Below are 13,981 nucleotides of genomic sequence, written 5' to 3' on the forward strand. Positions count from 1 at the left end.
CATCATTGTGGATATTGTTAAAGCAATGGGGCTTCCATGACAAGCACTTACAAAATATCACCTGTCAGGTGTCTTCACCCTCCCCACCCTGGACCCCAGCCCAGGCTGAGATGAATCTACAGTTAATAGTTTGTCTGTGTGACCTCTGAGTCAGCCATGTAACTGATTATATTATCATGGCCCACTTATATCTTGTTTAAATGATTAGGGTGGCTTTTTTTTTTAACTTATTGCAGAATAAGGAATCATAGAATCAAAGTTGGAAGACACCATAGATGTCACCAAGCCTCATCGACTCCCTAGCCCACAACTGTTTCAAAACTACCTTTATCAGATGGTCATCTGACCTCCCTGCCACTCCATCAGACCCCAGGATTTCATGATTTCCTCAGTCAGTAGGTATGGATGGAGCACCTACGACCTGCCAGGTACTGTGCTAGGAGCTGGGGGCACAGTGACAAATAAAAGAGATATGGTCCCTGCCCTTGGGAGAGTACACAGTCCACTGAGGAACAACAAAGCAAACAGAAGTGCTCAAATTTCATTTCCCCAGGCTCCTTCATTTTCTAAGAACTTTGGTGTTAGCTTATGTTCTTTATGTTGAATGCACTCTCTGTTACATAAGATTAAGTAATACAGTTAGAAATGACTTTCAAAAAAATGACTTTCAGTGAAATACTGGTTATTATCGTGAGCTCTGATTTCTTCAAAGTGTTTTTAACAATTGCTGTATTTTTTCCCTCTCTCCAAATAAATAATAGTGATAGGACTTGATTTGCATTTTAGCCAATCTTTTTGAAAAAATACACACTGATTTCCTCCTTTTGCAAAAATATTCAAAAACTTTATATCAAGCCACAGGTTCTTAATAGTGGTGGTTGTTCACATACCAGAACGACGGAGGCCCAAAGATACCAACCAACCGACTCATATAACAAGTGAGTACGGAATTTAGGACTAAAATTCCCCCATCGTCCTGATTCTCATCCCAGAATTCTTTCCACTCTTGGCTCGCATCCTGTCACTCATTTTACAGGTACTGATTGAGACCAACTGTGTACAAGCCACCATGAAAGATCTGAAAACAGAAATATGAAGACAAGCAGGATGCCTGCCCTCAAGAAGTATATAGGACTGAACCAATAATGCTCATTTACAAGCATTTTCTAAATCTTTCCACATCTGGCTTCTTGGTGTTAGATTCAGTACTGTAAATTTTTATTTACGTACCACCCATGAGCAAAGCAGTATGCAGTTATTTTTCCACTACTTAAAATCTGTTTGTATCATATACACTTTTTTTTAAAGATTTTATTTATTTATTTGTCAGAGGGGGAGTGCGCGAGCACAACTAGGGGGAGCGGCAGGCAGAGGGAGAGGCAGGCTCCCTGCTGAGCAAGGAGCCAATACAGGACTCGATCCCAGGACCCTGGGATCATGACCTGAGCCAAAAGCAGACGCTAACGCGCTGAGCCACTCAGATGTCCCTACACTTTTTCTTATAGAAGAATAAAGTGGCTCTGGGGTGCCTGGGTGCCTCAGTCAATTGAGCATCTGGCTCAGGTCATGATCTCATGGGTCATGAGATTGAGCCCCACATTGGGCTCCATGCTCAGCGGGGAGTCTGCTTGAAGAGTCTCTCCCTCTGCCCCTCTGCCCACTTGCACTCACACACTCTCTCTCCCTCAAAAAAATAAATCTTTAAAAAAGAAAAGAAAAAAAATGTAGCTCTGTCTTTAGACATTAAATTCAGCTAGTCAAATGCGTATTCAAGATTCTCAGGACAGGGTTCTGCTCATAGGATAAGGATATAAGCAAGTATAGGATATAATTTTTTACCATGATGAGTATCAGAGCAGTTGCAGAATATTAAGCAGGAAACAAGAACAAAGAAATGGGAAAGATAACAACAACAAAGAAACTGGGCTCTCAGACAAAGTGGGGGACGCTATGTGAGCCTCTGGTGTCTTCAAAGAATGTGTCATTGCTAACACGGACTTTAGCAGACTCTAAAGAATAGGAAGGTCACAGAATATTTTCAGCAAAGGGTGTGATGAATGAAAGCTTGGCTGAAGAATGTGTCAGTGTGTGTCGAGTGCAGAATAAGGTCGGATGGGCAGAAAAGGCCAGAAAATAGAGCACCTCTGAGTCAAGTGGAAGGGCCCGAGCTTAGGTGAAATAGATTCCAAGTTGTGGGCCAAAGACATAAAGGACCGCTGAGTTATCATTAGGAGTCTCCAGAACCAGGTCCACTGTGCTCTGAGTACCGGTTAAGTCACATCTCCTGGGTGTATGTATTATTATTACTCCTCAAATACATGTAGATGATGCTTTGATGAACAAAATTCAAGTCATTTTAAAAGTATTACAGAATTCGTGATATTATCAATAGCTAATAAACATACAACTGTTATTATGTAAAAAAAATCTGTATTTTTTCCTTCAACCAATGTAAAGGGCAAAATAAAGTTGCCATGTATTTGGGGGCAAGAAAGTACCGTGATAAAAGGAGATGCTCAGGAAGCAGCACACAGACAATGTTGGAAAGTACAGAGTGGGGAGCCAGGGAACAGCTAGGAGGCTGGGGCAGGAGGGTGAGGTGGGCAGGAGGGCGAGGTGGCCAGGAGGGGCACAGATGGGGCTGGATGGACCTTGATGATAAAAAGGAGGAGCTGAATTAGAAAGACATTTGGACTGGGTCACAGGGAAAGTCAAAGATGACTGGTATTTCTGGCCTGGAAAACTGGTCCAAGGTCAATTTCATCCGTGAAAACATTTAGTTAGAAAAGGAAACGGGAAAGTTGACAGCTTTGTTTTTAATATGCTTAAGCATCTTTCCCCCCCCTCTTCCCCCCCCCCCCCCCCCGGAGGCGCCTGGATGGCTCAGTCGTTAAGTGTCTGCCTTCAGCTCAGGTCATGATCCCAGGGTCCTGGCATCAAGGCCCCCCCCCCCTCGTCAGGCTCCCTGCTCCGTGGGAAGCCTGCTTCTCCCTCTCCCACTCCCCCTGCTTGTGTTCCCTCTCTCACTGTCTCTCTCTCGTTCTGTCAAATAAATAAATAAATAATCTTAAAAAAAAAAAAAGAATCTTTTCCCCCAAAAGAGGAGCCCTTTTGTAAGCTTTGCTGGTCAAATAATAAAGAGTATCTTCTCTAATCTCTCCAGTACTTCGAAATACACAGTGTCTCCCCAAATCTAAGATACCATCAAGTCGCCTAACAGTGTGATATGCACCATTATTTAAATTCCACCTAAGTAAGAAAAAATTAAACTATGACATGCTACCCATTTTCAGATCCATCCTAGTTCCATAAATGTGAAAGTGTGAAAAAGCGGTCTCTAAATCAGTGTTTCTCAATCTTTTTTTCCTTATCGCCTCCTCTAACAGCCTCTTTAAGACATTTTTCCTGATTGTCTCCCATGAAATGTTACTGCCACAGTATACTGCATATCTCTATGTACAGTACGTAAATCTGTGCTTTACACAGAAAAAGAATGGTTCCTCCCCACCCTACCCCCTGCAAAAAAAAAAAAAAAAAAATTCTCCCTCCTTGGAGGCAATAAAGGCAGGTTGAAAATACACATCAAAACGCAAATGAGGGGCACCTGGCAGGCTCAGTTGGAGGAACATGTGACTCTTGATGTCGGGATTATGAGTTTGATCCCCACACTGGTGTAGAGATTACTTAAAAATACAACCTTTATTAAAAAAATGCAAATAAAATTACAATCAAGCTCATGTTTACAGATGCTTGACATTCCCTTCCCATTAAGCCTTCCTTTTTAAAAATTATATTTACAATGTTTTATTAGATGAGGGTGTGTGTGTGTGTGTGTGTGTGTGTAGCCTGTTTCCATCTGAAGTACATTTTGCCCCAGATCAAACATCAACATTCTTTAGAAAAGAGTAAAATTTCATTGTGGTCTCAGTGGGGCTCTTCCTTTAACATTAGAGTGAAGGCAATTTGCCTTTCTGTTTCTGTCCAGAGCAGATACTCTTTGCCTCTGCAGCATTGTGAACTCTCAGACATCTGACAAGACTATAGGTAATCCTGTGGATAAAACACAGCGGAAACAGCCTGCTGTAGGAACCTCAGCAGGAACCTGCAATGAGCAAAGACTTTCTGGGGTCCCACCTTGGAGTCTCCTCTCTGGAGAGGAGATGGTGTTTCTAGAGGCAGCCCTACCTCTCACTGCTCCCCTCCCTGTGCAAAGAAGGGGCTGTCCCATTCCCTAGGCTAGGCTCCTAGTCACACACACTCACAACCAAAAAAGGTGGTGCAGAAAATTTTCAAATTTCTCTGAAACTAAAGTTGCTTCCCCTTTTAAAAAGAGTCTATAATTTAGATCTATAAAAAGAACGTACTTAGCACTCAATAGTTAGGAGCTCTTACCACAATTCAACAGAATAGGAACATTTCACTAAGTTTCTATAAAAACTTTAACAAATTTCTTAAAGCATTCATAATTAAAGGGCTCCCTGACACAGCAAGACAAGACGTTGAAAAGTACTCTATTTATACCAAGTTAAATGCTGATTCCCTTGTAGTTCTGGGCATTTTCTGAAATCCTACAGAATATCAACAATCACATACCAGAACATCACAGTGTTCCCATTTTTTAAAATTATTATTTGTGCTAGAAATTTTCAAAAACAAATCATAGTCATCCCTTTTATCAACCAGAAGGTGAACTATAGACACTGGATCATTGGTAAGATTTCACACATTCCCAGCAAATCAATTTCTAGTTTGTCTCTCTATCTAGCACTTTATGTTGAGGCACGACATCTTCATTCCCTTTCCAGCAGCTACTGAAGTTCATGTGACATAGAATAAGGTTCTCTCTCCCTCCTCCTTGTACTTCAGTTAAAATGCTCAGTGATGCTTCAATTCCCAGAAAATTAAACTGACTTAATTAGGGCAGATGTCAAAATAATTAACAGGCCTCTAGTAGATAAGTATGCTATTAAAAGCAATACAGCTGTAATTAAACGGAAGGTGTAATCTTTATAAAGGAGTCCTACATGTGTGTACAAGTGGAAGCAAATGAAATAACATTATCCAAAAGATGTCACCACATGTGAATGTGACCTTCCCATACAAGAACTCACCTCAGTGCTAATGGTTCTGATTTTAAATAAAAACATATAAACCTCTGCAGTATAAAATACATACACACACAACTCATACACCCATACTGTATTTTTTTAAATGTTAACATTCACAAATCTAGGATATAATACAGAGAATACCTGTAATAAGAATGTTGAACATCAGAGAGTTTCATTTTTATAATTTCAGTTAGGTGAGAAATGCTATCAAGAGAGATACAGATACCCAAAAGAAAATGAAAACACTAATTCAAAAAGATATACGCACCCCTGTTTATTGCAGCATTATTTACAATAGCCAAGATGTGGAAGCAACCTAAGTGTCCATCGATAGATGAATGAATAAGGAAGTATATATATATATATATAGATAGAGAGAGAGAGAGAGAGAGAAAGAGAGAGAGAGAGAGAGAGAGATGTATATATAATGTAATATTACTCATCCATAAAAAAGAATGAGATTTTGCCATTTGCAACAACATGGATGGACCTAGAAGGTATTATGCTAAGTGAAATATGTCAGATGGAAAGACAAATAACATACAATTTCACTTATATGTGGAATCTAAAAAAACAAAAAGAAAGAAAGAAAAGGTAGAAACAGACCCATAAATACAGAGAACAAACTGGTAGTTGCCACAGTGGAAGGGAATGAAGGGAGGGACAAAATGGGTGAAGGGGAGTGGGAGGTACAGGCCTCTAGCTTTGGAATGAAAAAATCACAGGAATAAAAGGCACAGCATAGGGAATATAGTCAATGGTATTATAATAGCATCATATGGTGACAGATGGGAGCTGCGCGTGTAGTGAGCAGAGCATAATGTATAAACTTGTCCCATCACTATGTTGTACACTTGAAACTAATATAACATTGTGAATCAACTATACTTCTGTTAAAAAGAGAAAGATACTGAGTTTTAATGACAGTTTTGCATTTCTTCTTCCATGAATTTGTCAATCCAACATATGACACACAGATAAGCTCTATGACTTGGTAACCATAAAATTAATCGACTAGGAAATAAGGCCAAATTAATCGGAGGAAAAATATTAATTTTTGTGACACAAAAATAAACTTTGAAAAAGAGCACACAAACATCTCCTACTAAAGGTTGGTAGCTGCTATAGTCCCACTAGCTCTCAAGGTCCACTGATATTTGAAATGTGCGAAATGCTGGCTTTTTCTCGGGCCTGGGCAATCTTTAACAAAATGAGCTGGAAAGGCAAAGTCAGAGCGTAAATGAACCCCATCCAGGGCAAGCCAGCTCCCCACCAGTCCACTGTGACCTGATGAGAACTGAAAGCACTCTCTGGATGAGAGAACAAGACACCTTCCTAGCCCGATACCCCGCCCCAACAGACCCCGCCACACACACACACACACACACACACACACACACACCCCTTGGAGGGCTAGGGCACGCGCGCACACACACACACACACACACACACACCCCTTGGAGGGCTAGGGCGTCCTGCACGCCAGGGCCCTTGGAGGGCTAGGGCACACACACACACACACACACACACACACACACACACCCCTTGGAGGGCTAGGGCGTCCTGCACGCCAGGGCCCTTGGAGGGCTAGGGCACACACACACACACAAACACACACGCCAGGGCCCTTGGAGGGCTAGGGCACACACACACACACACACACACACACACACGCCAGGGCCCTTGGAGGGCTAGGGCACACACACACACACACACACACGCCAGGGCCCTTGGAGGGCTAGGGCACACACACACACACACACACACACACACGCCAGGGCCCTTGGAGGGCTAGGGCACACACACACACACACACACACACACGCCAGGGCCCTTGGAGGGCTAGGGCACGCGCACACACACACACACCCCTTGGAGGGCTAGGGCGTCCTGCACGCCAGGGCCCCATCCGGCTAAGAAACCGGAAGAGGAGGGGTGGCGGCGGCTCGGCTGATGTGGATGGAGCCTGACACGAGGAGCCCTCATCCGAATCGCGGCCACGTGCGTCTCTCCGGGTCTCTGGCAAAACGCAGCTTCCCGTTGCCGCTCACATGTCAGCCAAGTACCTCCACCTACTCAAATCTTAAACATAGAAACAAAGGCCTACAAAATGGTATTTTAATTTCTGTCAGAACCGAAGCCATGCTTGTCTGAATAAGTCAGTTACAGCAGCACTAGGCACTTGAAGAGAACAGTACAATCCCCAACACCTACTAGGCAATTAGCATAAACTCCACAGAAACCAGTGATCAGACTCAAAATCGTGAGAGCAGCGCCACCCAGTGGCAGGATGAGATGCGTGCGAGGAACTAGCCTCCATCCCAGAGTGGCCGGAGGTATCTCCCGTCACTCCAATCAAAGACCCCAGTAAAAGACCTCCCACCAGGGCTGGAAAATCCAAAACGGAATCTGATTCTCCTCACAGTCTAACAACTAAGCTTGGAGAAAATGTTATTTCACATTTTCTGAGTAGCCAACACCAGGTTGCCAGCTAAAATGTAGAATGTATGTTCCGTGACATACTCGAAACATACTAAAAAAGTATTCATTGGTTTGTCAAAAATTCAAATTTAACGAGGCGTCCTGTATTTTTATTTACTGAATCTGGCAACTTTAGGGTCCCTGTAGTCTGAAAGACCCCTGCCTGAGGAAGTACCCACCCCTAGAGAGCAGAGATTCGTTTATATAACCAAGTCTTTACATAACCAAGTTCACGCAAAGAAACAGTTAACACATCTGCAGCAAGCAAGCTCGCCAGCGACCCCAGCATGCTGCCCTCCGCTAGCAATGGGCAGGGAAGACACTCTGGTCCGTTTTGCAAAAAACCAGTAAGGGAAGGGGGGAGTAGAAGGCAAAATGGGGTCCCGACGGCTGGGTTCTAAAATGGGAGCATAAAATATCACATGGGAGGAGGAGGGTAGAAAGGAGATTGGCAATTCTGGAAGAAAAGGAGGGGAAAAACTGCCTCTTGACAATTGTACCTAGTCAGGGCATTCTTCCCGGCCCACAGACGGGGCCATGTGGCGATTGCCTGGCGTCAGCGAGCAGGAGCTGGGTAAGGTAAGGCCGGGGAAAAGCAGACCTCCACCGATTATCCGCATCTAAGCAAGCCTTGCCACAGGAAGGGGTTATTTAAATGGGTTTGTGTTCCAGTGTTCTCAAACAGACAAACAAAAACACTCGTGGTCTTTTTCGGCCGACTCTAGCTGGTTTGGCTCTGCATGACTGGCAGCTTTCGGCCGCGTCCCCTTCCAGAGTGGCCACCGAGGCCGCACGCACCTTTGCAGTGAACCGCGATCGCCCCGTCCGTGTTCTCGCAGATGTTCAGGAACCTCCGCACGATGTTGTCGCTGGGCGTGCTGCCGTCGATGAAGAAGAGGTCGTAGTGCTCGAAGCCCGCGTCTGTGAAGCGCTTCGCCTCGTAAATCTTTTTGTTCAGCCTCACGACTGCCGTCACGTTGTGCTTTTTGAAATAAGGAAAGTAGGCTTCAGGGGCGTGAAGAGGATAGCCTGAAGGGAAAACGGAGCTGTGAGCAAATGGCACGCGTTTCCCTGACACGCCCAGGAACGCCAGAACGCTTCACGGTCAAGCTTATGAATCTCCAGAGCTTACGAGGAAAGGGCATTTCCTGAGAGAGTAAGAAAGAGGTGGAAGCACTTTCCTAAAGCAGCAGTCTGAAGAGCCATACACACACACACACACACCACAGGAGGGGGGGAAAAAACCTTCTCTGAGTACTGGAAATCGCTCATGAAAATCCGAAACCTCTACCCATAGGATTCAAGTCCGGAAGCATACACTCCTCCTAAGCCAAAACAAAGGCATCCGGGGGCCACTCAAAGGTCAAAGGTGCCCAGGAGGCCTGCTGGCATGATTCTTTGTGCTTTTTCTTCCACTTGACAAACTTTTTTTTTTAAGATTTTATTTATTTATTTGACAGACAGCAAGAGAGGGAACACAAGCAGGGGGAGTGGGAGAGGGAGAAGCAGGCTTCCCGCCGAGCAGAGCCCCATGTGGGGCCGATCCCAGGACCCTGGGATCATGACCTGAGCCGAAGGCAGACGCTTAACGACTGAGCCACCCAGGCGCCCCGACAAATACTTTTCAACTATGGTTAAAGCCCTTGTGCTGGGTGATTCGTTTCACTCTACAGTGCAATCCCCCACAAAAGAGAGGAATAATTATTAAGCACCTACCACGTCTAAGTCACCATTGTATAACATTTCTTTTAATTCTCCAAACAGCCTGTTAAGGTAAGAATAGTAAACCCCATTTAACAGATGGAGAAACTAAAAAAGTTGAATAAATTTTTGTAGACATTCTCACTGGGAGAGGCACAGGGATATAGGTGGTCAGCCCCTAAACCGCCTTCCGTTTCCAGTGGATCCAGCATCGTGTGAGTATTCCCGGGAGCTACAGAGTCAGCTGGGTTACAGACATGCGACCTAGACTTAGCCAATCAACCGAGGTGACCGGCGGCGAGGCGGGGGGGGGGGGGGGGGGGGGCTTTGGCCACTGCATACCTGGCCCGCAGCCCCAGGGATTCACAGGGGACTAACTTCTCAGCACCCTGATGACCACACCTGTAACGTATGCAGGGTTCACTGACGCAGGGCATACCGGGTGAGACAGTCTCATTCAGAACTCTTTCATGATGGTGGGCCCAGAGCGTATGGGTGGCATTAGCCCGCAAAGTAAACCAGCAATTTCTTCGCTGTGTCCTTGGCCGTATCTTGCACTGCCTCGGACTCTGCATATGCTGGTCATTTCCTATTTTCTCTCAGCAGCAAGCCAACCCTCCCATGATGGGGCCAGGGTCTGCAGAGGGCATTTGCAGCTGGCTCGCTGTCAGTTCAAAACATGGGAGGCACGAAGCATGACTGGAATGACCAGAAGCTTCTGGGTGGGGGCCAGGAGGCTTCAGCCGAAGAAGATAGGAGCAACCAGAGCTCCCAGCTCAGCATCGTACTCCCAGGACCAGTCTGCGGCCCAGCCACCTGGTCTCTGCTCCTCAGCCCCCAAGTGCACACACCAGCTGGTGGCATTCCCTTCAGAGCTCCCAATACCAGCCTGGCTCCCCTTCCAAGCCCCCAGATTCTGGTGACCTCACTTTCTACCTTTCTAAAGGCAGGAGCTCTTTCCTCCATAATATTCTGGTTTCTTCAGTGTTGCCCTTTTCCTTTTTAGCCTTCTCTGTAACAAATCCCTTGTGTTAAATTCCCTCTGTTTGAAATGGTGTGGTTTCCATTTCCCTGCCTGGACCCTGCTGAGACGTTGTCTCGCTTGGATCCTGCTCATTTTCTAGGCCTCATTCTCCAGCCTTCCCTTGGAGGCTGTGAGATCCCCAGCATCATTCCAATCAATGCTTTTTTTGGTTTAATTTACCAGAGGTGGTTCTGCTGCCTGCAAACAGAACCCTAACTGGTATCCTTGGCCAAGGTCACGCAATGGTTGGAGGCAGAACTGGAAGGCAGATCAAACTACTCCACCGCCCAGATACAAGATTCTCACAGGCCATGCTGCTTCCGGGCAAACAGGTAATACAGAGCTTATTTTCAATCTTCTGTGTAGAAACAGTAACTTGTACACACACATTTAGAGAAAATGGATGCAGTTTTCTACTTGGAAAAAACAAATCTGTTTTCCTACTTAGTTCAAATTATTTTCCAGCAACAGATTTACAACCTAAAGGAGAAAAAAGCTGTGGTTGGTGGGGGAACAAAGGCAAGAAGGAAATGTAGATAAAATTAAGTTTTCTTATAACGTGCAGCCCCCTGACAAATACTTGAGACAGTCCTCCAGGAACTCCCAACTGTCTCAGTACTTTGCTTAGAGGGAAAAACAACCTGAGTTTGACAACAGCTAGGCCTCCAGCATCCCATAAGTCTTTAGCATATGAAAATCCTCTTGGAAACTTCCTTTGTCTTTACCTCCCCCAACTCCAAAGTATCTAATCAATTGCTCCTCACCATCCCGAGACAGATCTTTCTGCCCATGGGTCCTGTCCCCATGCTATAGTAAAAATACTTTTTTGCACTGAAAACATCTCAAGAATTCTTCCTTGGCTGGTGACTTATGGACCCCACTTCAAACCATATCAGACGGCATAAGGAAACGAGCTTTTCTATCATGTAAGAATGGGAAGGAGAGTACTCATAAACACATGGGAAGTCTTCCCCTGGTGTGGCTGGTGAACACTTCCGACCCTGGGTTCCTAGCATCCCTGGCACCTCTGTGATGGCACCTGTTACCAGATGTGCTAATGGTTGGTTTGGTGTCTATCCCCTCCCCTCCTCCACCAAGACGAAGAGGAGGAAGAAGTTTCTTCTTATATATTAATTTCTCTCAGGAGTAAATATATCTAAATCAACTATTAAGAGAAATTCCGAGTATGTCTGGGTTTTAAAAAAACTGGACAGTTAGTCAAATATGGAAATAGGACATTGAAATAAAAACAATAATGATAATAATCATAACTAACATTTACTAAGCACTTATTATGTGCCAGGCACTAAACAAAGTGCTTCATATGGATCATCTCATTAAACCTTGCAATTACCCAGTTATTGCTGCCTAGAAAAGTAAAGTAGCCCAGGCACACACAGCTAGTAAGAGATAGGGGCAGCATTTGAACCCTAGCAGTCAGATTCCAGGGCCTGTGCTGGGGCTGATTTCAAGTTAAGATCCAACTTGACTCTGTTAGGTCCCCAAACAAAGGAATGTTATACGAACATTAGGGGCTACACTTCCTAGAGTTCGTGAGCAGGTTTCTTTAAAATCCTCAAAACTGTTTCAAGTGAGTTATAACCAATGACAATGACAATATCCTATGACCTCTGAATAACTGTTTGTGGGTGTTATCACTGCATTTCGGACTGGTTTTAGCAGCATGCAGAGAGGACAGAACATTCAGCAGCCCCTTCCTCCATTTGGCCACTAGATGGCGCCCTGGCATCAGTAAAGCACAGGCAGAGCACAAGAGCCGACCAAACAGAATTTCAGAGCGGAGAGATTCAAAATTCCTCTCGTCCCAGGCCCTCATTTAAAGTTAGAACCCTGAAGAACAGAGTCAAATGACTAGTCCACCCAGTCATTATTAAAAGTATAGATTTGGGGTGCCTCAGTGGTTCCGTTGGTTAAGTATCTGCCTTTGGTTCAGGTCAGGATCCCAGGGTCCCACGATGGGCTCCCTGCTCAGTGTAGAGTCAGCTTCTGCCCCCCCCCTTTTTCGTGCTAGCTCGCTCTTTCTCTTTCTCTAATAAATAAATAAAATCTTTTTTTAAAAAAAGTTAAAACTTCAAAAGGGGCAGGTAGATGTAGGAAGCAGTAAAATATATTTAAGGCTCATTAATGAAAAAATGTAATCAGAATATCTGCTAATAAGCACCTATTCTGTGCCTGACACTGTGCAAGACACTTCATCTAGTATCTCTAATCATCACTAGATGTGCATTGTGCATCCTTTTCCCCCTGTTTGACCTACAAGGAAACGGATGCTCAGAGAAAGCTGCAAAGCTCTGGGAAGTTCACACAGCCAGTAAAGGGCAGAGTCAGGTTCCTCTGCCCAAGCCCTGCACACCTGCTTCTCTCATTATATGACCAAGCTGAACAGGTTTCAGATTGTTGCCATTCCCTGCCTCAGGCTGTCTTTCTCTATGCTTTTTTCTTTTCTTTTTCTTTTTCTTTCTTTCTTTCTTTCTTTCTTTCTTTCTTTCTTTCTTTCTTTCTTTCTTTCTTTCTTTCTTTCTTTCTTTCTTTCTTTCTTTCTTTCTTTCTTTCTTTCTTTCTTTCTTTCTTTCTTTCTTTCTTTCTTTCTTTCTTTCTTTCTTTTTTTTTTTTTGAGAGAGGAGAAGGACGTTGCCACCTGAGAGTTTGGGGGATTTGGGGGAAAACTGGAAATCCAAAATATGTTTCATTCTATTGCTTTATTATTCATGTATCAATTCAAATTTATTTAACCAAAAAAAGGTAGGGCTCTTCTCTTCCCACCATCAAAACAATGTGAACCAAGATGAGTGTAACAAACTGTACTTGCTCTGTGTTGACACAGACACACTTAAGACTCTTACAATGCGTTCTGCCCAGATCGCAGGATTTTAGGGTTTCTTTGCCTACATCCTAACAACAGCTATTTGAGTGTTAATTTCTGTAAAAATCTACCTTTTCTATTAACAAACCCCTAACATGATTTTCAGCCTCCTCAGGAAACAGTTTCTCAATTTAAAAAAAAAGGCAAGCAAGCACCTAGATTTCACTGTAATTGGATTAAGTTTATTAGTTCCATCACACAATTATTTTATTAAGCTCAAAAAAGATTTACAAAGTTAAAAGCTCTTTTACAAAAAATATGATGAAGCTTCTAGTGACTATTCAATCTTAAAATGGGGAGTCCAGTCAAATGTCAATATTTACTAATGACAGCCTTAAGTGAAATTGTCCTAGATATCATAAAAAACAACAAATACTAGGTAAATAGCGCTTTCAGACCTTTTTTTCCTCAATGTACGAGGGCACAATAGATGCATGGGGGAAAATGATGCATATAGAGCAGTATCTTAAGTGTTTATTTCTAGATTATGTAATTACACGTGACTTTTTCTCTATATTGCTTAAATTTTCTATAGTGAGCATGTACTTCCTCTGTAATAAGATGAAAACACAGAATTTGGAATCAGAGACCTGTGTTTGAATCCACACACTGCCACTTTCTGGCTGTGTAAATCTGGGAAAGTGAGGTTAACTCCTCCGAGCCTCTATCTTTTCTTCCATAAAAAAACTACTACCTCCCCGAGAGGGTGGTTCTGATTCTTGAAGAGATGATACATGTACAAAAGGCTTATCAGCCCCATTCCTGGCATATAAGCAAATG

At 43.8% G+C, this 13,981-nt stretch overlaps 1 protein-coding gene across 4 annotated transcripts in view; it reads right to left on the reverse strand.

The window, feature by feature from the left end:
• CDC14A (cell division cycle 14A) overlaps positions 1 to 13,981 on the reverse strand; it is a 178,992-nt gene that overhangs the window by 63,227 nt on the left and 101,784 nt on the right. For all 4 annotated transcript variants that reach the window (XM_088022345.1, XM_088022344.1, XM_028101915.2 and 1 more), the window contains exon 9: positions 8,391 to 8,621. In XM_088022345.1, coding sequence (XP_087878471.1) covers positions 8,391 to 8,621 — 231 coding nt within the window. The remainder of the gene's footprint in view (positions 1 to 8,390; positions 8,622 to 13,981) is intronic.

This window comes from Eumetopias jubatus, unplaced genomic scaffold (assembly GCF_037043125.1).
Source record: "Eumetopias jubatus isolate StellerSeaLion01/CBP00866 unplaced genomic scaffold, mEumJub1_p1.0 scaffold_4, whole genome shotgun sequence".
In the NCBI taxonomy this organism is placed as follows: Eukaryota; Metazoa; Chordata; class Mammalia; order Carnivora; family Otariidae; genus Eumetopias; species Eumetopias jubatus.